At 34.5% G+C, this 22,959-nt stretch overlaps 6 protein-coding genes across 6 annotated transcripts in view; 1 reads left to right on the forward strand and 5 right to left on the reverse strand.

Moving 5' to 3' along the window:
* Positions 1-156: 156 nt before the first annotated feature.
* On the reverse strand, positions 157-4,818 carry LOC110639927 (uncharacterized). The gene is made up of 4 exons (XM_021791051.2): positions 4,302-4,818; positions 2,996-3,440; positions 2,738-2,853; positions 157-917 (listed from the first exon to the last, which is right to left on the reverse strand). Exons 1-4 carry the CDS (start codon positions 4,693-4,695, stop codon positions 496-498), a joined length of 1,377 nt encoding a protein of 458 aa, XP_021646743.2. The 5' UTR covers positions 4,696-4,818; the 3' UTR covers positions 157-495.
* LOC110639941 (uncharacterized) overlaps positions 355-22,959 on the reverse strand; it is a 60,002-nt gene continuing 37,397 nt past the window's right edge. The window contains exon 14 of the mRNA XM_058150098.1: positions 355-365. The gene's annotated coding sequence lies outside the window, so the exon portion shown is untranslated. The remainder of the gene's footprint in view (positions 366-22,959) is intronic.
* Positions 5,582-8,689, forward strand: LOC110639930 (protein JINGUBANG). The gene is made up of 2 exons (XM_021791055.2): positions 5,582-6,446; positions 7,849-8,689. The coding sequence occupies exons 1-2, from the start codon at positions 5,895-5,897 to the stop codon at positions 8,569-8,571; spliced, it is 1,275 nt and encodes a 424-aa protein (XP_021646747.2). The 5' UTR covers positions 5,582-5,894; the 3' UTR covers positions 8,572-8,689.
* On the reverse strand, positions 11,204-11,986 carry LOC131181545 (uncharacterized). The gene is made up of 2 exons (XM_058150124.1): positions 11,916-11,986; positions 11,204-11,801 (listed from the first exon to the last, which is right to left on the reverse strand). The coding sequence occupies exons 1-2, from the start codon at positions 11,943-11,945 to the stop codon at positions 11,328-11,330; spliced, it is 504 nt and encodes a 167-aa protein (XP_058006107.1). The 5' UTR covers positions 11,946-11,986; the 3' UTR covers positions 11,204-11,327.
* LOC110673441 (uncharacterized) lies at positions 12,051-13,679 on the reverse strand. Its single transcript, XM_058150115.1, has 4 exons — positions 13,546-13,679; positions 13,071-13,427; positions 12,823-12,949; positions 12,051-12,436 (listed from the first exon to the last, which is right to left on the reverse strand). Exons 1-4 carry the CDS (start codon positions 13,641-13,643, stop codon positions 12,125-12,127), a joined length of 894 nt encoding a protein of 297 aa, XP_058006098.1. The 5' UTR covers positions 13,644-13,679; the 3' UTR covers positions 12,051-12,124.
* On the reverse strand, positions 14,240-16,886 carry LOC110655973 (uncharacterized). Its single transcript, XM_058154547.1, has 5 exons — positions 16,589-16,886; positions 16,231-16,430; positions 14,866-16,037; positions 14,492-14,782; positions 14,240-14,378 (listed from the first exon to the last, which is right to left on the reverse strand). Exons 1-5 carry the CDS (start codon positions 16,884-16,886, stop codon positions 14,240-14,242), a joined length of 2,100 nt encoding a protein of 699 aa, XP_058010530.1.

The following is a 22,959-nucleotide window of genomic DNA, read 5'->3' on the forward strand; positions in this document are numbered from 1 at the left end:
ATACAGATAATGTGTATAATCACATTTTAGAGGCTACACTGGCAATTGTGCCAGTTCTGTTCAACAAAGTTAGAAATAGTATAGTGAACTCATGGGTTTTGAGTGCTTGCCCATCTTCATCACATAATTACAAAGTCAATGTAAGGAGATTAGCAATTTGCAGACAGCAAATAAGGGAATAGATATTAACAAGAGATTGAACAAACATGTTAGAAAGGAAGTAATGGGGTAAAGTACTACAGAAAATTGAATGAACATTAAAATGAACAGGAAAAAAGAAAGATGAAGAGGGAAAAAAAGAAAGAGGGAGGGAGGAGGGGGTGGGGGGGGGGAGGAGTTGGGGGAAGGAGGTGAGGGGAAGGGATGGGGTGGGGGTTGTAAAAAACAATTTGCAAGGTTCATTCTGAAAACCTATGTGGAAAAGGCATTAATATTAACAAACTTGTTTTTCAATCTATGCAAAACTGACAGCTCCGTCATCCGCTCTGGACAGCTTTAAGACTCTTGTTCAGAGATTTGAAGATATACCATCTGTGTATAACCATTAAATACAGATGTCTCTAGTCTACCTAGACCAAGCCGCTGAAACAGGCCATAGCGACCATCTTCCACAATAGGTGAGGTAGTTCGAGCAGGATCATACCGTGTTTGATGAGTGAGGGAAGGACCAGCTACCGGAGGAAGCTCCCAATAAACATCCAGGATTGATTCAATAAACCGGCTGTTCTGAAAATGTTCCTCATAGGAAATTGGCTTATTACTGTGATTAAAGTTATCCCGCATAAAGCCTCTAACACCCCACCAAGCTTCATTTGGGCCACATAGTTCATCTATATCAACTGCCTTCTCCCAGAATTTCTTCCTTTTTGGTCTAATCCTGGTTTCGTCACTATCCCTAAAGCAGCTATGACCGCCTCCTAGATTAAAGTAAACAACCAAGAAAAGAAAGGCCTTAAAAAATGAAGTGAATCTTCAAAATATCACTCAATTTCTGATCTACAATCAGATGCCTATAGCAAGTCAATAAACTAAGACCAAGGAGGAAATTCTTCAGTGAAAAAATACAGGTGATAACAAAATATTTAGTCTTTGAATTTCAAGGAAAAAAAATCATATCACAAAATATTTCAAACATGACATAACTTTTGTAGCCCTCGTCAAGATTATTTCTTCCTTTCCCTCTATTTCTTCTTCATAGTCATCATAAATTTTGTGCACTTTGAGAAGAATGGACAAAGGGGGAAGTTTTCATTATTTGCGGTTTACTCTTCTGATAATTGAAAAGCTAACTTTTATTTTTTTTTTTTTCTGTTTACTAACTCTTTTGGAGAAGGGAAGAAAAAAAAAGAGCACACCCCGGTACAGTTGTGGGGAAACAAGTAATCTTTGCAACTGTCCCCTAGGCAATTATGAATGGGAGAAAATGAATCAGACAAGGAACAAACCATGAATCAAATTGGGGTCCTTAGCTTCTTGTGTTGGTAATAGATTGATGACCATTATCATCTCTGATGTTCAGAGATGAAAAGTGAGAGGATATAGCTGACAAAATCAAAGTTAGGAATTCACTGGTTGATAGAACAAGGCAAGAACTACAACCTTATTATATGAAAGATAAAGATGCAAATCAATTGAGAATAAGATTGCAAAATGCAAATTCAAATCATTAAGTCACAAGAAAAAAAAATATCTATATTTCTCTTAAGGAACTAACAAAAGGGGAAGGCCAGTAGGATATATATCAAAGACATATGATGCACTGTAAAACTATACAACGGTCCCAAACAAGGTAAAGTGAAGGAAAAAGATTCATGCTTCACAACCAAATGTCAAGGTGTGAGTTAAGGCTATATAAAGTAGAATGATATCAAATGGTAAGACCATAAAATAGCCCCAAATGTTGCCTATCAGTTGTTGTAAGTTCCTAAATCTAGTTGAACCAACAAAATATCCTTTGCAATACATGACGCCTGCCCCCAACTCTCTAAATATTTTCTTTTTGTCAAAATCCAATTCATCTCCATTCCTATTTTAATAGAATTGCAAGTTTCTCGTCTATAAAATTAAAAAAAAAAACTTTTCATTTAGAGTTAACAAAAGAATAATGTTCATATTTTCTGAAACCCGGACCAGACTGGCAAAAAATACCAGAATAACAAGCAACTAGGCTAGTCACTGAATGAGGTGCCATTAAAAATCTAGCTTATTCAATCCAAATTATCAATCAGTTGACCTAGTCAGTTTAACTGAGAATCAGTTAATTTCATCCAAGTTATGGCAATTCAGCTGGTTAGCTTAACGTTAGAATGGAAAGTTTCTGTCACACCATCTGTTTCATGTAAAATTATTTTGGGAGTATTAAATATCTGTAAGGCTCAAACCTACACTCCAACCATGCTATCATTTTGGCACCATGATTACCCAATTTATAAATATAATGATAATTCATATTTATTACATCATGCCAACATCACTTTGTCAACCATCAGTTAAACTTTCTGGAATGTAAAAGACTGAACCCTTACTTCCCCTCCCCCCGCTTGATATTGTTTAGTTTTCAAAACATAGCTCATATTGTAGATGACAAGCAACCCTTACTCCCCACAACACCACCACCCACCCCGCGCCCCGCCCCCCCCCCCCAAAAAAACAAAAAAAAAAGTTTTCAAAACATAGCTCATATTGTAGATGACAAGCAACCATGATACTTATGTGAACAGAAGGGGAGAGAGTGCACCTCTTATATAGAACTGATCACATATCTGCCTTAAGGAATAATGATCTCCAGTTCCAGTATCATAGTTGTCCTCAAAAACAAGATGTTGAAAGCCAGCATTCAATGCTTGCTTTACTCTGCAAAATAAATAAATAAAATAAATAAAAATAAAAAATCTAAGAAAAATAAGCATGGAAAATTTAATAGAGTTCAAGTATATTTGCACACACAATGTATGGAGGATAATGATTACTAGTTAGGTAATGCGATTGTGAACACCTTTTTAATTCATTCTGATGGTCGTCAAAGAAGATAAGAACTCGACTGAGATCAGTAATCCCATGTTTCTTCATCACATTCTTCCATTCAACACTTCCAAAATCCACAAAATCTTTTCCAGCAAAGTAGGTGCAGTTTCTATCAACATAAGCAGGCCCCTTTTTTAGGTATTTCTCTGGATGTCTGGGTGACAATGAAATAATTGGTGTGTCTGGCATTGCTTGTCGCAGAACCCAAGTGGAATGCCCCTTGAAAGCACCACTCTCAATCATCAGATCTGGCTTCAGCCACCTTGCAATAAACCAAAGCCCAAAGCTGTGGTCAAAACCCATTCCATACATGTTGTTTTTTATTGGCCTAGTTTCGTATATTGGTACAAACTCTTCCAAGCCCTTGATTAAATCCTTGGATGTCCACTCCACCGTTTTTCCATGTTTCGATCTGCCTTTTACCAAGGACAAGAATTACAAGGGAGTAGATTATAAGAGCTCAAACTCACATTTCCAATAAATCAATAACGCTGATAAATGGAAAAAAAAATCAAAACTATTGTAACTCATAATTTTTCTTTTCCAATAAAAGTAAAGAGAATGATAGCATCCCAAGTCCTCGAGTGTGATCACAGATATGAGCTCTGCACCAACTTAACTTGTTAAGTAGAACACAAAAGAGTGAAATAAGATTAGGCAACCATAAATTTTTACAGATTGAATGAGGCTATTTCCACCAAATACAAGAATGTTTGGGGACCAAAAAGTCCATAAACCATAATAAAGTGGTTGGAAGTATTAAACAATACTCCAAAATATTTCAAAAATTTAAAACATCAGAGAAAATGGCAGTTCGAGCGTAGTTTTCACTTCAGTCATCCCTCTAGTAGGAGCAAAAGCACCATCCCTGCATTCCCCTAATACCCAATGCTCCCTCTCTTACACACACACACACACACAACTACTAATCCTCGTTCTAATTAGGGAAGAATGTCACCTTTACATTCAGTTAAATTCCTATTGAAAATAATAGCTGGAATAAGCCACCTCAAAGTGAGAAGTTTTGCGAAACTGGAAACTTGATTTTAAATAAGCCATCACCCAAGAATGATAAAGGGCACTAGTTGTTACGGTCCCATCCCATTAAATGACCAAGTTAAAAGGATATCTCACTAGAATTCAAACCAGAAATCATTTTCTTTGCGCATATTGCCCCCAGCAAAACCAACAAGAGCATGATCAAATATAAAGATCCAAACCCAGATCTAAATCAAACCCAAGAACATCTATGCATTGATGAGGAAAAAGAGACTTACACCAAGGAACACCAAGGGCTCCAAAGTCCGACTCGAGACCATCAAGCCCGAAAAATCCGACCCGTGTCTTAGGATCGAAAGGAGAAACGCAGACGAAATCCCGCGAATGATAAAGCAGCGACGCAATATAAACGAATACAAAGAGGAGGCAGAGGATGAGACACGGGGTAGGACAAGTGCAGAAGTGGGACAAGCGGGACATGTAATTAGCAGCCAATAAAGAGAGGCTCTGTTTCTTGGTCTTGGACTCGTCGCCCAAGATAGTCGAAGCGTCGGAATCGGAAACGGCGTCGTCGGGGTGGGGAGAAACCCGACGGGAGGAGAGGACTCGCTCCAGCATCTTAGCGGAGGAAGTGGTGGTCTTGGGACTGTGGGGTTGCTTCAGAGCGTGCATAGTGAATATTTTCTGTTGTCAAAGTTTTAACCTTTTCCTTCAAGTTTCAGTCTTTGAGACAACCATATCATGCTCAGGAGACCGGCGATCAAGTCTTGAGCTTTCTACTTTTTTTTTTTTTTTTTTTTTATTTTCTCTTGGAATATATATATATATATATATATATATATATATATATATTTTAACTATCTTATAATTAAAGATTTTCCAAAATTGATTAATCACATTGAAAAAGTCAATGTTAATTATAAATTAATTTTTTAACTACTAATCAAAATGCAAACTAAATTTTAATTAATAAACCACCATCTATCATAATTGTTCTAAGATTAAAAAAATCTAAATAAAAGGAGATAAAACTTGATCTATCACAATGGTTGTTTATCTTAACCTTCTCCACTTGCTTTTAAAGAATTATTTAATGATCCTTAAACACATTTTAATTTCTCCACATAGATACAAGATTCATTCTTTACATTATTTTTTATTTTACTAAGAATATTCTATAAATTTCCTTCATGATTTTACTATTATCAATTTTTCTTCAACTTATTGCTAGTCTTCTAATTTTAAGAATTGAAGTTCTAAAAATATTTATTCTAATGTATAAAATAAAAATAAAAAAATATATAAAAAATTATCATTTTATGTTTTAATATATAAATTTTATTTATATCAAGTTGATAAAAATTAAATCATGGTTTCTCAAACATTAAAGCAGCGATATCATATTTTTTTTTATATTTTACCTAATAAATAAATACCAGCAGTATTTTTCTTTTAAACATTTCTAAAGTAAATAAAAACGCAAAAAAAAAAAAAAAAATCAATCTCCTTCGTGGTGGCCTTTTTTTTTTTTTCTTGATGAGTAAGAGGAGCTGAGAAGAGCTAATGGTGGCCTTTAAATTAATGTAGTCACATGCGAAAATGTTTTAGTTGAGAAAGAAGCTTAGCAGCCAATTTAGCAATGGCAACCAACATAGAATTCTTCAAATTTTTTGTGGTATTGGGCTTTTAAATTCACATTTGCTTCATGTAAATATGAGGTAAATGGCAGTTATCCCAAGATTTCCATGGGAGGGTCCCCAAGAATTCATTTATAGCTCAGTTTACCATAATAATTCATAAAAACATTACAGTACCTAAAGGTTTTTTCTTTGCAATTTGCATCTGCATCGCAGTTGCATTGAGAGACTGATATGGCCTCATTTGACTCACCAAACTCACCACCAAACCCATCTTTTGCAATTAGAGAAACAACCCACAAGTTCTTGAGGAGTCTCTCTTCTGAAGAACCACCTTCTTTCTCTCATTTTCCCTATTCTCCAACGCATTTAGCCACCCCACACCGCCGTTCCTCTCCATACTCCTCTCCTCCTCGTCCTCACACGCCAACTAATGTCGTTTCCAGCTCTAAAACCACTTATTCTTGTCTTTCTTCCATCCTCAAGAAGGATGGCCAGATTCTTTCCATGGTTATGTCAAATGGTCTCATTTATACTGGTTCTAATGCGAATCTGATACGAATATGGAAATTGCCTGAGTTCATGGAATGTGGACAACTCAAGACTAAGGCATGTATGGTTGTGGCATTGGAGGTTTCACATGATAGGATTTATGCTGCCTATGGTGATGGCAAGATTCGAGTTTGGCGAAGAACATGGGATGGGGCTTTCAAACATGTCCGATTGGCTACCATACCCAAGACCGGAGGTTATGTCCGGAGCTACATTGCCGGAAAAGATAAGATGGTAATATTTAATGTGGCTTTTGTCCATATTTATTGCATTTACTCCTTTGTTTTTTGTGTGGGGTTGCACACCTCATCTTTTACATTGATGATAGTCTGCACACTTCATCTTTTACATTGATGATAGTCTCTACTTTCTGATTTCGTTTGGAACTTAGTTAAGGCTTACAATTGTTCTTTTCTTAGATTAGATCATGAATTTACATTAATGGATGCTTCATGGGAGACCCTTTACTAAGAAAATAACATTTTTAAGAGCATTTTGTTTGCCTTCCAAGAAGCCTAAGTACCCACTTGGAAAGTGCTAATGCATAAATAAGGCCTAATTAATCTTTAGCTTTGTGTAAAATACCAATTCTTTGCAATATATACAACTTGAGGTCGTAAATGAATTTCACACTCCAACATGTACTTGATGGTTCGCCTTCGCACCTTTCTCACCCACTATATAAACAGATTTATTATAGCTCTTTAAGCCAATAAATGCATAACAGAAGCTTTTTGGTGTAGAAATGGTAAGCCTTATTGTTAGATTTGTATGCTTCTGTGAAGCTTCTTTAATGTTGGAAGAAGTAGAAATTCTAACCATTTCTTTTAAGTTTAGGATAATGAATGGAGATGGCAGGGCAAAACCAAAAAATAGTGAAAAATGAATCCTTTGGTTGGCAAGTGGACATGGTCTTTACACTGCAAATCTTTTTTTGAGTCTCAACTATTAAAATGTACTTTTCTTGAATATAAATTTTTTAGTTTCATTGTGGATTTCACCTGACGGCAACAAGGAAAAAAATTTTAAAAATGCCTAGAAGTTAATTGCTTTCTATTAAGTGTGCACACATCAACCTCCTATTTATATTATGCACGGAATTTGAGTTGTCTCTGTAGATAACTCTTTTCATTGAACTGTGCGAGTGGTCATGTGAATCTTAAGGACATCCACGTGATAAATTTTATCTGAAAGTTGTTGCTGCAATATTGCACTGCAACTAACTTTCCTCTTCTTTTTGGACATAGTACTTAATGAAAGTTCCCTTTCAAAATTGCTTTTACATCATATTATGCAGCTTGATCTTATTCTACTTACTCTGTTAGGTTGCCCTGTGTCTTTATATGGTAAATTGAAAGTGCCTTTCTGACTCAAGGAAGAGCTGCACTACTAATAAGGAAGTAAAGAATATGTTACATATATCAGAAGGTTATTGCAATGGTCTCATTTAGGTAAAAACTTTCCACCTGGGAAGCAGTGCCTTAGGAGAACCAGTCTGTCTAGAAAGTTTTTAAACTTTCAGGTGAACAAAAAGATGTGCTATTTGGGTTGTTAAGGAAGTTAAAACTCAAATGTTAGTTTGTTACTATTAAATGTGACCAATACTTGATTGTGACATGCACACTATTTTTAACAGATGAAGCACTTAGGACCGATAACATCATTAGCAATCAACATTTCTGATGACACCCTATATTCAGCTTCCCTTGATAAAACAGTGAAAGTATGGAGATTATCAGACCTTAAATGCATTGAGACCATCCAAGCTCATCCCGAGCCAATCAACGCCATTGTTGTGGCTGATGAAGGAGTACTCTACACTGCTTCTGATGACGCCACTGTCAGAGTCTGGCGTCGAAACTTTTGCATTGGGGATGGGCCACATTCTCTCATCACAACCCTGCCTGCCAAGTTCTCACCTGTAAAGACCTTGACCCTGACCATAGATAACAGAGTCCTGTATGGTGGATGCACGGATGGGTACATTCATTACTGGCTTAGGGGTGGGTTCTCTGGCCAATTACAATATGGTGGTGCACTCCAGGGTCACACGCATGCAGTTATGTGCATAAGCAATGTGGGAAGCTATGTGATCAGTGGCTCAGCCGATTCAACTGGCAGGGTTTGGCTGAGAGAATTGGATGGGCAACATACATGCCTGGCAGTTTTGGTAGGGCACAGAGGACCTGTTAGGTGTGTATCAGCATTTCTGGGGCGATTAGGGGAGGATAACGAAGAAGAATGCACAGTTTGCACAGGTAGTCTTGACGGAGTCATAAAACTGTGGCGGGTGTCGCGTGCCAACAAGGATAGTGGCCCTTTATCACCCACTGGTTATGAGCATTTTGAGCTGCAATAGGGAATTATGAAATTTAGTTTTATTTTGTTTTTCAAATGTACAGTATTAACCATTTGAGAATTGTATTTGAGAGAGATCAAGCTCTTTTGTATTAATTGATTATTGTAGTCTTGTTTTAGTGTTAGTGCAAGTTGGTAAATATACACAACAATAATTATTAAAGAGTTAGGTCTGTTTGGTATTACTGTTAAAATAGCTATTGAGAAAATTAATTTTTTAAATATATTAGATAGAGGGTGTTAAAAATAATTAAAAATTAAATTTGATCAGTTTTAGTTATAAGAACACTAAAATAATAAAATAGTTTAAATTACTTTTCTTAATGGTATTTAAAATGATACTTTTATTCAGAAAAACAGTTTTAGACTCTGAAATTCAATATCAAACAGAGCTTTAATCTACTTGACATTATGATTCAAATCTACTTTTTAGAAAAGCACCATTTTAAACGTTAAAAAAAAAATAATAGTTTGAAAAAGTTGTTAAGCTATTTTAGAATTTTTTAACTAAAACATGTCAAATTTAACATAAAACTAATTTTAATAGCTTCTGATTAATATGTTTAAGGTTGTACTTTTTTAACAGCAACACAAATAGTAATGACAAACAGATCCTAAGTGCTCTTTCACTTCCCTGTTTTGTCTAATTTCATTTGGGGCCTGCAGCTTATTTTAAGTTGCTCTGCCTGTGGGCCTTTTGGTGAAAATGAATTGCTCAATAGAGACCCTTCTAGAAAATCTTATCTTGGATGCTTCTGCTTTATTAATAGTCCATTTCTATCTGCTAGGGAAATGACATTGACTTCTCTCTTTTTCTATTTACTTTTGCCCTTGTCCTTCAAGGTTTGCTGCGATATGATTATCTCATCAGGAAATAGAAAATGAAAAGAAAAAGAATGTTGTATTTGAAAAAAAAGAGAGAGAGAGAGAGAGAGAGAGCAATCATATATCCCAAAGCAGGTAGCAAGAAATTTCATTAACAGCAATTAGAAAGAATTGATAGCAGGCTGACTATGAGACTGGCCAATAAAGATAGCAACGTAAAATGGCTGGACTGATGAGACGAACTATACTGTGTATACTGCTGAACAACCAGAGAAGCATAATCTCCTGCCAAGATCACACATATCTTGTCCTCTCCAGCTGCATTTCCACGCCATGATCACGCAGTTCTTCCTTCTTCAACAGCCGATAAATAGTATAACAAAAAATTCTCAAGCAAATGAGAATGGCTATGATCACCAGAGCTGATAGGACATAGCCTGTGATTGAACGGGAGTGTTTGCACCCAACAAGAACTCCTAGGCACACCATGGTTAAAACGTATGCTACTTACAAGCTCTCTTGGAAGTGTTCTTGATGGATATCGGAATACAACGCCACTTTATTCTTGGGTTCTTTCCTTTCCTTGACTAAATTCTATACTGCAGATGATGAACACACTCTCTCTCTATATGGTTTCCTGGTGTATTCTTGTCTTGATTGAAATTGTTAGCACACTTCTATTTCAAGTTTGGTATCTTTATCTCTAAGGTTACTGTAAAGAGCAGAAAAAACAAGAATCTGCAGAGAACCAACTTCAGAAAAACAAGAATCTCTCTCTCTTAAGCAAAGCCTAAAATCCATCCCAGCTTTTTGCATAGATTGATTTACATATTCTCTTCTAGTACAACGTTCATCTTTGAAAACATTAAAGTAATTACCACCTTTTTATTTCTTCGTTAACAATTTCACTTTATTGTTCAAGAAGTTGAATTTTTTTTTCTTTTATTCCCTTTACACTGCTATAATATAATTAATGCCAACGGTTAGGCATCGACTTTCAACTTTCATGTTTCTAGTTGCATACTTGAGTTGCTTTTCACTGATCCATTTTGGCGGTCTTTTCGGGGGGTCTGAAACACGGGCGGTTTACAGCCCAAGTCTCAGTTTCTCTCAGTCATGCCTCTTCCTTTGGCTGTACACCCAGAATTGGTTGATAGCGACTCAATTTTCAGAACTCCATATTGGGAATTAGTGATGCTTCCCCTGGATGAGACCGTAGAAAGTGATTCCAATGAAAATCTTTCTGACAATGAAGATAAGGACCAAGAGTTGAGTTAAGGATATGATGTTGCAGTTGAACTTAAAGTTGAAGATGACAACACTACAAGAAAAAAGGAGATTTGAAACCGAATATTCGGTTTCAAATCAGTTAAAATCGGTTTCTAAATACATTTAGAAACCGATTTGAAACCGAAATATTCAGTTTTAAATCCGCAAGTTTCTAAATGAATTTGAAACGGAAAATGGCGTCCGTTTCAAATTCTGAATCTATTTTCAAACCACTATTCCGTTTCAAATTTAGAAACCGCATATATTCGGTTTCAAATTCCGTTTTAATTTAAAAACTGATATTTCGGTTTCAATTTTTTTGAAACAGAAATTCCGTTGCAAATCGGTTTCTAAATTCTGAAACCGATACTTGTGTTGTTGGATTAGAAACGGAAAAATTCGTTTTTAATCCGTTTCAAATTACTAGTAGAAAATTTTTATTTTTTTATTTAATATATTATTTCCTGTATTGAAGCATATAATATAATATTAATTTTAAATGCTCAATATCATAATATTTATAATATCAGGCTATCAAATATCAAATATCAGTCAATATTATATATAAATATGACAGTGAAGGGTTATGACAATAATATACTGTATGGAAAAATAAAATATCATAATAACAAAAAAACAAGCTACTTGTCATCAACAAGATAATCACTCATCACCACTATCAGCCTCTCTACCATCATCTTGATGAGTCGCATGTGGAGTTGGGGCTGTAAACTGCGTACCCTGCATCATTTGTGACATCATGTTTTGCATCATTTGTTGCATGCGCTCCTCCAATGTCTGCTCACGTTGTCTATATCTCTCCTCTAGCATCAACTCGCGTTGTCGATCTCTCTCCTCCATTGCAACCAAACTATCCTTGAGCGTTGCAATAGTCTGATGCAATTGTTGAATCTCTTCCTGCATTGCCTCTGACTGAGCACAATAGGATGCAGTAGAAGATGATCCATGTGATGAGCTAGGGTAAAAAATTGATGCTTGAGATCCAATGCCATAAACCCTGTTCTTCTTCTCCCCCCCCACAACTTGATAATATAGTGCGACCTCATCTACAATAGGAGGGTCACTGCACCCCTCTTGTGGTTGAGACGACTGCTCCTTAAGCGCCAAAAATGCATCCTGCATAAGTCAATACACATATTTTAAATTTATTTTTCTTGGCAATTGAATAAACAAACTCACTTATTCATTTTTTTCATATAATTGAAAGACATAAAATACTTGTTCACTTACCTTAATTGATTGCGCTCGTGAATCAACCATATCGGAGGTGCCTTTCCTAGTGTGGGTCTTATGGAAAAGTTCATAAGAAAAGGTCTTGGCCAAGTGGGCTTCCTAAAAGATATAATGATTTTAGTGATGTTTATAATAATGTTCGATTATTTGCTACTAATATGTAGACAGACAATAACAAAACTAGTAAATATGAAATCATTACCATCCTATAGTAAATATGAAATCATTACCATTCTATCTGCGTGAGTAGCATGTGAAACTGAACCCCCTGTGTGTCTAGAGATGCCTGCCCCAACTCCCCCTATCTCACTACAACGGTTAGCAGTGAATTGATGGCTCTTGGCTTTAAACTCTGGGCTACTCCATGCCTCCTTCCATTTTTGCATTGTACTATTAGGCACGATGACCTTGGATTTTCCTTTCCTGACATTGCACATTAGGGCCTTATAGCGCTCTGCAGCCTTACGCCTCCAAGCTTCCTTTACTAGTGGAGTCACCTCTTGCCAATCAAAGTATTTCTGGTATAAAATAAATAAAAATTAAGACAGTTGTATTAGTATGATAATATTTTAGAAAAAAATTGACAGCATTTCCCCTAAATTTTGGACAATCCAACCTAGTTATTAGGTATTAATTGCACCTGTTAAAAACACTTCATATATTCTCAACAATAAATAACATCCACCCCAACTACAACAACTCACAACAATATATATTTTCAATATCACACAAGCTGTACATATAGATCATTTAAGCATTAATATACTTCAATTGTGTTCTTTTACATTAATTCACAAATTCTCATCACTTAAATGATATTTGTTCATAACATTCTTTTTTGAGGTTTCATAAACTATGCAAATTAGTTATCTGATAGCTAATATTTAAATATTTATTTTATTACTTGAAATTCATCCCAGTAAAACTCTTTTGTTTCAGGCGTGATAGTTTTCCAACAGTGCCCCTCTGGGTCCATCCTCTCCTTGAAGATATTCTTCATCTTCTTAGCACATTCCTCAGATGGATGTAACCTGTACAAAAGAAAGACAGCAAATATATTGATTTTATGTAAATGTAGAAACACAGTACTTCAATTCCCAATGATATGAAATACCAAATCATAGATAAAGTTAATTAATTTTAAATACTTACGTGCCATTAATGAGCTTTATTCTTTTCTTTCTTCCAAATGTAGTGAGTGATAGGCCATCCATCGATGATATTGGTGCTGCCCCAACTGAATGACCTTCATGACCAGAGGTTGATCCAATTGCAGGCTCAGAAGATGGGGTAATAGGTGGTGGCGGTGGAGGTGGAGGTATAGCTCGATGCTGTGTTGAAGCAGTAGACCCCTCTGGATCTGGTGCCGACCTCCCAGTGGATCGTGAAGGAACCTGAGGCTGACCCTGTGTAGATTGGTCTAGTTGATCATTGGGCTCATCCTGCACAGGTAACTGCCTTGACTGTGAATGACCCAACAAACCTCCCCTGCGACCGTTGCCTCGCATCCTGCATAAATAATTGTATTAATTAGTTAGCTTCATTCAACTTATGATACATAATACAGATGAAATTAGTTAGAGTTTATACTTCAAGTTTAGAAATATAAATTCATTAAGAGAAATACCTAATTCTAATTAGTATCACTATCATATACATCATCGCATTCCTCATCACTTTCTGAGTCCAATTCAAGCTCTTCTTCATCTTCAACATCCTCTTCATTAATTTCAACTAGTACACCATTTTGATCATTCAAGTATTGTTGTTGATCATCATCATCGTCAATTTGAATCAAAGGGACTTCCATTTCATCTTCTTGAAATGGTTCTTCCCGTGCAGGGGGGGTTGTGACATTCACTTGCTCAGGAAGATCAATAACAGATCTCGCTTTGATTTTGAACAGCTCCCACCAATTATCCTTGTCACGTTTTAAGCTTGGATATATGGAATAATTCACCTGAGCAGCTTGGATAGCAAGAACAAATGGTTCATACCTATTGAAGGATCTTTTATGATTAATATCCACAAGTTTATATTTTGGATGAATCTTTGTTCCCACATTTGGTGTTGGATCAAACCAATCACATTTAAACAATACAGTTCTTTTGATTGGTAATCCAGGGTACTCCAATCGTAGCACTTCAATTAATTGTCCATAGTAGTCACTTTCATTAGTACTGTAAATAGTCCCTTGATACATACCCCACTGTTCATCGTTGCCCTATGCGAACCATAACCTTTAGTGTGAAATTTATAACCATTAACTACATAACTATTGTAGCACATAACACTTCTTAATGGACCCTTTGATAGATCCTTTAAAACTGGCTTGATATATTGTTGGAGGGATTGTGAACATATTTATTGAACCACTTATCAAATTCACGCTCTAGTTTCTCATCAACTTGTTTATCATTGATATTTGGATTGGCCATGTGTAACTCATTAACAAAAATGCTGCACACAATGAAAATAGTTAATTACATGTTTGGAATCAATAATGGCATTGCAACAATTATAATAATTGAATATTAGAAAAACTTACTCAATGTACGGTTTTACTTCTATACAATTCAACAAGATGTACATTTGTCTCGCTTGAAATTCTTGTTCGTGAGATATGTAACCTTTCCTTTTCCAGTGGCCTACCGGAATGAGTGAAAATTGATAGATTCCCTAGATGTTCATCCATATGTTCGACTGTATCATCATTGCGTGGAACCTTTCGATGCCTTGTGTTGACATGGGGTTCAAAATAATGAGCGCAGAATGACGATGCTTCTTCAACTAAGTATGCATTGCATATGGAACCTTCCACTTTGGCTTTATTTTTCACATTATTTTTTAACTTCCTAAGGTACCTGTACCATTTACTATTTAGTCACAACAAAGTTTTTATTTCTCCATGTAATGATAGTATACAACAATACATTAAACTAGTTACCTCTCAAATGGATACATCCACCGATATTGCACAGGACCAGCAATCCATGCTTCATAAGCCAAATGCACTGGGAGATGTTCCATGGAGTCAAAGAAACTTGGAGGGAATATACGCTCTAGTTTACATAATATAATAGGAATCTCTTCATTGAGCTGTAACATGGCTTCTTCTCTAAGTGTTGTTGAAGTTAACTCTCTAAAGAAATTGCTCAATTCGGTCAATGCTTGCCACACATTTTTTGGAAGCAATTCACTAAATGCTATTGGGAGTAATCTTTGCATAAAGACATGACAATCATGGCTTTTCATCCCAAACAACTTTAGTTTTCTCATGTCTATACACCTACCCATGTTTGACACATAACCATCTGGGAATCTAAGATTTTTAAGCCATTCACACAACACTGCTTTTGATTGTTTGTCTAATGTGTAACATGCTTTAGGATACTTTCCTGTTGCCATATCCCTCTCTAACTCAGGTCGGTGACAAAACTCTTTCAAATCTTCTCTTGATTTTGCATTGTCCTTCGTCTTCCCTTCAACATTCATCACAGTATTAAAAATATTTTCAAATACATTTTTCTCTATATGCATGACATCCAAGTTGTGGCGAAGCATGTTAGTACTCCAATATGGCAAATCCCAAAAAATGCTCCGTCTCTTCCAACCCGTGTTTTTTGCTTTGCAACTGTTATTCTCATCTGCACCCATATCTGTGACACACATTAATCCTAGATGTTCTATTTGTTCTAAAATTTCCTCACCAGATAGAATGGGGGGAGCACTTTTTGTAACTGTCTTGTTCTTTCTAAAAGCAATTTTATTAAAATCGAAAGGATGGTTAGCTGGTAAGAATTTACGATGATTGTCAAACCATGATTGTTTACCACCCTTTGTCAATGTGAATGCATCTGAATCGTCCCTACAATATGGACAAGCAGTCTCGCCTGTTGTGCTCCAATCGGATAACATTGAATATGCAGGGAAATCACTTATTGTCCATAATAACGCAACCCTCATATTAAAATTATTCTTCTTTGATGCATCATATGTCTCAACTCCAACTTCCCACAACTGTTTCAACTCTGCAATAAGGGGCTGTAAGTACACATCCAATTTGTCTTTTGGGTTTCTCGGACCAGGAACTAGTACCGTTAGGAACATATACTCTTCCTTCATACATAACCAAGGAGGCAAATTGTAAGGAGTGACAATGACTGCCAAGATGAATATTGTTGTCGGATCGACCGAATGGTTGAAACCCATCGGTGCAGTCCTAGCCTTACATTCGAACCTCAAGAAGAAATGAAGGATGTGTTTTATTAAAATGCTTCCATGTAGTTGCATCTGAACAATGACACATTACCCCATCTTCATGGTCATGCTCAGCATGCCATCTCATTTCTTTTGCTGTTGCATTCGAAGCATATAATCTTTGCAATCTCTGTGTGAGAGGAAAGTAGTACATTTTCTTATGTGGCACATTGGTTTGAAAATTAGAAGCGCCTCGACTATGTCGTTTGAACCGTGGATGGTCACAAAATTTGCAATTCGTTAACTCACTATCTTCATTCAATATAACATACATCCATTAGTACAACAATGAATCTTCTCAATGTAGGCCCAATGCTTGAACCAACTTCTTCAGTCAGTAAAAGTTTTGAGTCATTAAATTTTCATCCAGTAACACCTCTTTCATAAGTTGACAAATGTCATCAAAACACCTTCGACAAATGATGTTACGCCTTGATGTTCAACATCCTTGCAACAACCGAGAGCTGAATGGCTTTCACAACTGCCACACCTCTTGATTAACGACTTGCAACATGTCATACAATTTTTGGTGATGGATTTGGAGGCTCCTCCATTACATCTGAAAGAAATCGGGACTCTTGCATCCATTACCATTTGCTCATAGGTATTGCTTGTGCTATTATCAACCTCTTGAGCAGACTCCGCTATCATAACATTTATGTTTTGACTATCAATATTACTTGTGCGGGGTTCCCATGTAGAATCCATTTATAATAATATGGCACAAATCCATGCTTCATCAAATGTAACCGAATTGTATTCTCATCGGATAATTACGATTCGACACTTTCGATGATTACATGGACACTTGATTTATCCCCATCCATCCACTCTGGATGTTGCTTAGCAAATGTTATGAATTGTTCAATACCTTCTATGAATTCCGAGGTCAATAGACCATCTTTTAACCTAGCATACATCCATCTCCGATCCGATCCCATTTTCCTAATAGTTGTAATAATTAAGTGAATATTAGTAATGATATGTCATATATCGAATTACATCATATCCCCAATCATGCGTTGAAAGGTAAGGCCCTAACCCAATTAGAATTGTATCATCTCTACCAATAATGCATGAGATAATGACATGTCATATATTTGTAAAAATTCAAAGACATCTCCCATTAGTTCTCCAAGTGCACAACATAAAATTTGCACCAGAGAACAATGAGAGATGTTACAAAATTTCTACAAATAGAAAAATTATCACCTCAAAAATTGATATGCATGCATCTACAAATTAAAACGCCATATTAAAATATTACTTACCTGTGATAATGAAAGCAAGGGACAAAATAACGAGATAGTGACCAAAAGAGAGAATGAGACAGTGTAGTTAAAAAAAAAAAAAAAGAAATTCACAAGAAATTATTGTATAAAATTTAACACCTCAAAGTAAATAAATAAATAAATAACTACATTATATGGCATAATAGTATAAAATTAAAAAACATAATAATCATTAAAATTAAAGGACATGAAAAAATAGATATTAGTATAGCAATAAAATAAACATACAATCTTTTATTTGTAATTTTATTTATTTCTTCAATTTTCAATAAAGTTTCTTTACTTTATTTTTATCTCTTTCTTCTTGAAGTTTTGGATTAAACCTTTGCTGTTCTTTGAAGATTTGTTCATGTAATTATCTCTACACACTACACATTGCATCACATTGACTAATAGAAAACTTAATTTAAATTGGATAGACGGACTAAAGAATAAAATAGAAAGACTAAATAACAATTTTTCCTAAAATAAAACCTATATTTCTCTTCTCTATCTTCTCAAACCCTGCACAACATGGTGGCCTGAGAGTTTCTGGTTCTACCATGCAACATGGGGCCGCTTGGCATGATGTACTAGTCCATTTTCACAATGACAAGATCCATCTTCTTAAATGTAAAACTAAAATATTATCTCAGATCCAACAATTGGCATTCATTGCAAGCAGAAGATTATTAAAGGCATTTGAAATGTAATCAAGCCTCCTGTTTGCTTATACAACCATGAATGAAACAAATTCTCATCTTTGAAAAATGCAAAGAGAAAAAGGGACCTCACTCAGTTTCAACCCAACCTAAGCTGATATATACTTGCCTTCAGCTTAAAATTCTCCTGAGTATTTAATAAAATAGATCTATTGCTAAAGATAGCAACTTCAAATCCAATTTGACACCTGATGATGTAAGAAAAATCGCACCAAATTGGTAAGGTTAAAGATAATTGAGATATAGACAAACCAAAAGGGTCAATGGCTCTAATAACCAAATGTAATATACATACCTTTAAAAAAAAAAAAAAAAAACACGAAATTAGAATTCATTTATGAAATCATACAATCATACAAATGATTTCCAGGCTGTATTCTACTGCTTTTATTCTATGATGTTAATATGTCAGTATTCAGGTTAATTATACTAATGGCTACCAAACTCGAAGATTAATTTTATATTAGTCATGTGATTGGCAAAGAATTATATCATAAAACTTAAATTTTGTTTCAACTTCGGTACTCTCACATATCCTAATTGTATGCAATTTATCAAAACCAAATGTGTAAATGAATGCTTCATGGTTCATGACAGCATTCCCGTGAGACTTTTCCAAGAATCTGGATGTTGTACCAAATTGAAACAAAACTAAAGTTGCATGCATGGCCTAATTACAAGAAGTAAAAGTTATATGATAAAAATGAAACTAAATTATAGTTAAATAACCATTTGTACAATTAACTCGTCAATAACTTGATTATCAATTTGAAACAACAAAATTTTAACACTTCACGAGAATTGTCAATCACTTATATGATAATAAGTAAAACTAACTGCTTCAAATCGAAATATTTTGCTTCAGTTAGTTTTACATTGCCGAGTGCACTATATGATGAAAGGCACCAAAGGGAAGGAAGCTAGAAAAAATTATAGCCAAAATACCAGTGCAACCCCAACTTCATAAAACTAAATTCCCATTAAAATTACTTCCAATTTCTCAATAGCATTCTGAAATGTCTATATAACATTTCAGAATGCACAGAAACGACTAAAGTGCATATAGTTACACATTGTGTTGGGCTGTAAAACTGAATGAATGGATTTCATTTCATTTACAATTTCAGCATTTCTCAGAAATAAAACTAAAAACCAAGATAAACTGTGATGAACATATCTCAAATTGCATCACATTTTCTCTTTCTAAAAAATTTTGGTGGTGAATTAGTGATTGCGGTGAGTTTAGAAATTCAGATACTTAAAGGTAAGCCACGAATTGCAACAATGCGATCCGTTAATATGGATTATGACAATAAAGCACTTATTTAAACACGCAAACACACTAACAAGACTCGCCTCACGGACATTCAACTCAAAAACAGATTTATGCAGATAGAATTCAAAATTTGTGAAAAATGTACACTCATAAACCAATCTATGCAAACAGTACCACTACCAAAGGAAGAAGAGAACACAAAGAACAACCCACAAGCGTGCAAGAGAGAATCCTCAAAAAGCCTTTCCATTAAAAAGCAACAATCCACAGACGAAGAATGATGGAGAAACTAAAAAGAGATGTAATAAATGACGGTGAACACCACTGAAACAGCGCCAAAGTGAATGCGAAACTTGAAAAAGGAAGTGAATGGGAAGGGCCAACGAGGCAGGCATGACGGTGATAGTGAGGCGGGGAGGTCAGGAAGGAAGGGTATCGGAATATTGGATAATTTGAGATCAGAAATGAAGAACAGAAAGGTTGAAAATGAGGGTTAGGTCACGGACCTTTTCATTTGAAGAGTGCGGGATGGGTTTTAAACATTGTTTAGGTCGCAGATTATTTTATTTGGACTTTTGAGTCAATTGGAGAAAGGCCCATTAATTCTTTAAATTTGGTCTTTTTTTTTTTAATTTAAATTTAGCTAAAGTAACCAAATTGAGCTCAAAATCAAAATTCTCCAAAAATAATAACCGAACCGAACTGAATTAAAATGGTATGGTTCTGTTTTTTGTTAAAACTGATTTATGCCCACCCCTAGGTTTAACTGTTTAGGTCTATGGAGCTAGGTTTGATTTAGTGGGAGGAGGGGTAGAGCACTTCTTTGTGATATGGGAAAAAAAAATGAATTTGAAACAACAAAGGCAGATTGACATGGATCATGGAAGACATTTAATTTTGATATGTCTGTATCGAATGATTTGCTTCTGATGCAATGCAATAGATTGTACATAGTTTTGCTTCGTGTTATCAGGCTGTGAGGTTGTTTCTGATAAATCCTGCTGTTTGTTTTCCATTGTCATCCATTGGTTTTATATTATACTTGAATTTTCTCTTCTCCTTTTTGATTGGTATAGTATTTTGCAAAGAATTAACAAAATTATTGACATAGAATGGAGCTAGTATTAAATTAGTATTTACTTGTAAATATTTTTTTATTTTTATAAATATAATTAATTATTGATTTAAATTATTTTAATAGCGTAAGTTTATGAAAGACATTTCTCTAGAATGGTATAAAAAATTAATATAGTTGAAAAAAAATTAATATAATATATATATTTGAAATTAAATTAACCCTATAATTTATGAAAATAAAATTAATATAATTCTATATAATTAAAATTAAAATTAAATAAAAATAATTAGATAACACTTTAATTTTTGAAACCGAAAGCTATCGGTTTCTAAATATAACTAAAAGAATTAGAAACCGATATAAATCGGTTCCTAATTTATTTTAAAATTTCATTGATTTTGAAACCGACAGAAATCGGTTTCTAACTTTACTTTAAAATTTATTAAATCAAATATATAATCGATAAATTTTGAAACCGAAAGTTATCAGTTTCTAAGCATCAGTGAAAAAATTAGAAACCGATAATAATCGGTTTCTATTTTGAAAATTTAGTAAATAATATAGAAATTATAAATATAATTAGAGAACAATTTAATATTTGAAACCGAAAGCAATCGGTTTCTAAATTACTTTCAATTAGAAACCGACATAAATCGGTTTCTAAATATAATAAAAGAAAATAGAAACCGATAGGAATCGGTTTCTAACGATTTAAGTAAAATTTGAAACCGAAAGCAATCGGTTTCTAAATTTATTGAGTAATTAGAAACCGAAAGGAATCGGTTTCTATTTTATTTTAAAATTTAGTAAATAAAATAGAAATTACATTACTTTTGAAACCGATATAAATCGGTTTCTAAATTGTTAGGTAATTAGAAACCGATATGAATCGGTTCCTAATTTATCCTTAAAATTTAATAAATAAAATTAATGATTAGATTTATTTTGAAACCGAAATAAATCGGTTTCTAAATATAACAAAGGAAAATTGAAACCGATAGGAATCGGTTTCTATACAGAATTTAATTTTTAGTAAATAAAATGGAAATTATATGAATGTTGAAACCGATAAGAATCGGTTTCTAAATATAAATAGATAATACTTTTATTTTGAAACCGAATGAAATCGGTTTCTAAATTAAAGTGAAAGAAATTAGGAACCGATATATTCGGTTTCTAATATGACAAATATTAGAAACGGAAAATTATTCGGTTTCAAAAATCGGTTTGTAATCGGTTTATAAACAGTTGCTAAATTTGCCATCAAAATGTTCTTCATAATTTAGAAACCGACGAGTTTCCGTTTCTAATTTCGGTTTCTAATCAGTTGCTATTTGGTTTTTAATGTATTTAAGTTGTTCTACCAGATTTCCGTTTCAAAATCCGTTTCAAATTATAAACCGATATAAATCCGTTTCTAAATTCGGTTTCTATTCTGATATTTTCTTGTAGTGAAACGTGTTAAAGTAAAGTGGATCTAACTAGCATACCTCTTGCTAGTTTTACACATAAGCATCAAAGTCACTACGGGTTGGGTAATTTTAAATGAAGAGATTGTGGAACATTCTTTCTTTAGTTGATACTTGATAGCCGTTTATGGTTTCACAGAAATATAATATTTGTCCATTTTCTCCTGTGCTGAAGCTAATTAATTTGCTTCCATTTCTTCTGAGAATTAATCCATTTATTTTCTTCCTATTGTTCCTTCTCTTTTTACTTTAATATAATCTCACTAATTTATGTTGCACTTGACAGACTTGGGGATATACAAATCTACATTTATCGAATCTATAACATTTCACTTAACTGTGCTCATGTTGAATCTCTGGAACAAGGAGCGAACAGATGCAGCTGCAGATGTTTTAAAGGTATATTGTCATTGAACAAGATGTTTTTTGGCTGGTGGTAGCACTAATTCATGATGAAATGCCACATGCTTGAATTTAGAGTGTATCTTCAGAAGTGATGGAGGCCTGTTGGATAATCAACCACTCTCTTTGAGACTTAAGAGACTGGTAAGTAGAAAAGAAATTCATTCTCTTGTTTTTGTTTTCTGTAAGATACAGTGGCCTGCTTTATCCTCCGTAAATTAGGTTTGCATGCTTCTTAATTTTTACAGGAGTGACTTCTGAAAATGACTGTACATTTAGCAACAATGGTTTCAGGGTTGAACTGTCTACATTTCCTTGTTTCATGGTTACAGGCTGGTTTTTACTTGTCCTTCCTGTCTGAACTATACTCAGCTTTTACAGGTTTCAAAAGTTTAGTTGTTCATTGCTTACTATCTAATAAATCTCTTTGAGTACTACTAGTGGATAATATGATTTCAATGGAGACACAGCACATGTGATGTTTCAATGTATTTCCCTGTGGCTTGAATTAAAAGATTCAGTGATTTTGCTTTGCCCAATATAATGATTTAACGGTCATCAAT

This window comes from Hevea brasiliensis, chromosome 1, assembly GCF_030052815.1.
Source record: "Hevea brasiliensis isolate MT/VB/25A 57/8 chromosome 1, ASM3005281v1, whole genome shotgun sequence".
NCBI classification, from domain to species: Eukaryota; Viridiplantae; Streptophyta; class Magnoliopsida; order Malpighiales; family Euphorbiaceae; genus Hevea; species Hevea brasiliensis.